General features: G+C 33.7%; 1 protein-coding gene across 1 annotated transcript in view; it reads right to left on the bottom strand.

The window, feature by feature from the left end:
- The window catches only part of LOC119588764 (1-phosphatidylinositol 4,5-bisphosphate phosphodiesterase delta-4-like), a gene marked incomplete in the record, with an annotated part of 59480 nt that overhangs the window by 4457 nt on the left and 54711 nt on the right, over nt 1–312 (bottom strand). Inside the window, 1 exon segment of the mRNA XM_037937404.1 lies at nt 51–192. Coding sequence (XP_037793332.1) covers nt 51–192 — 142 coding nt within the window.

Here is a 312-nt window from a genome sequence, read left to right as displayed (position 1 = left end):
ATGCTACTGGCATAATTTAAAATCATGTCTAGAAATCTGCAGTAAATTACCTATCAGAGAGTTCTGAAGGACTGTATGGCTCCTTTTTAAGAAGAATGTCTGGTTTAAGTACATAACCACAGTTGGCATTACTCTTGAAAAGGGCATCATTGTAGAAATTTGCCTTGTCCTCTGTCTGCATGTTAAGGGCAACTGAAAAAGAGAGTTAACATGAAACAGCTGCATCTTATGAACACATCTTCAATATTCTTACTTACCAATATAAACTAGTAAAAGGTATTAGGAGATAAATTTCAATAATTACATCAAACA

Source organism: Penaeus monodon, chromosome 24 (assembly GCF_015228065.2).
Source record: "Penaeus monodon isolate SGIC_2016 chromosome 24, NSTDA_Pmon_1, whole genome shotgun sequence".
Taxonomy (NCBI): domain Eukaryota; kingdom Metazoa; phylum Arthropoda; class Malacostraca; order Decapoda; family Penaeidae; genus Penaeus; species Penaeus monodon.
This window is presented reverse-complemented; position numbering and strand designations above follow the sequence as displayed.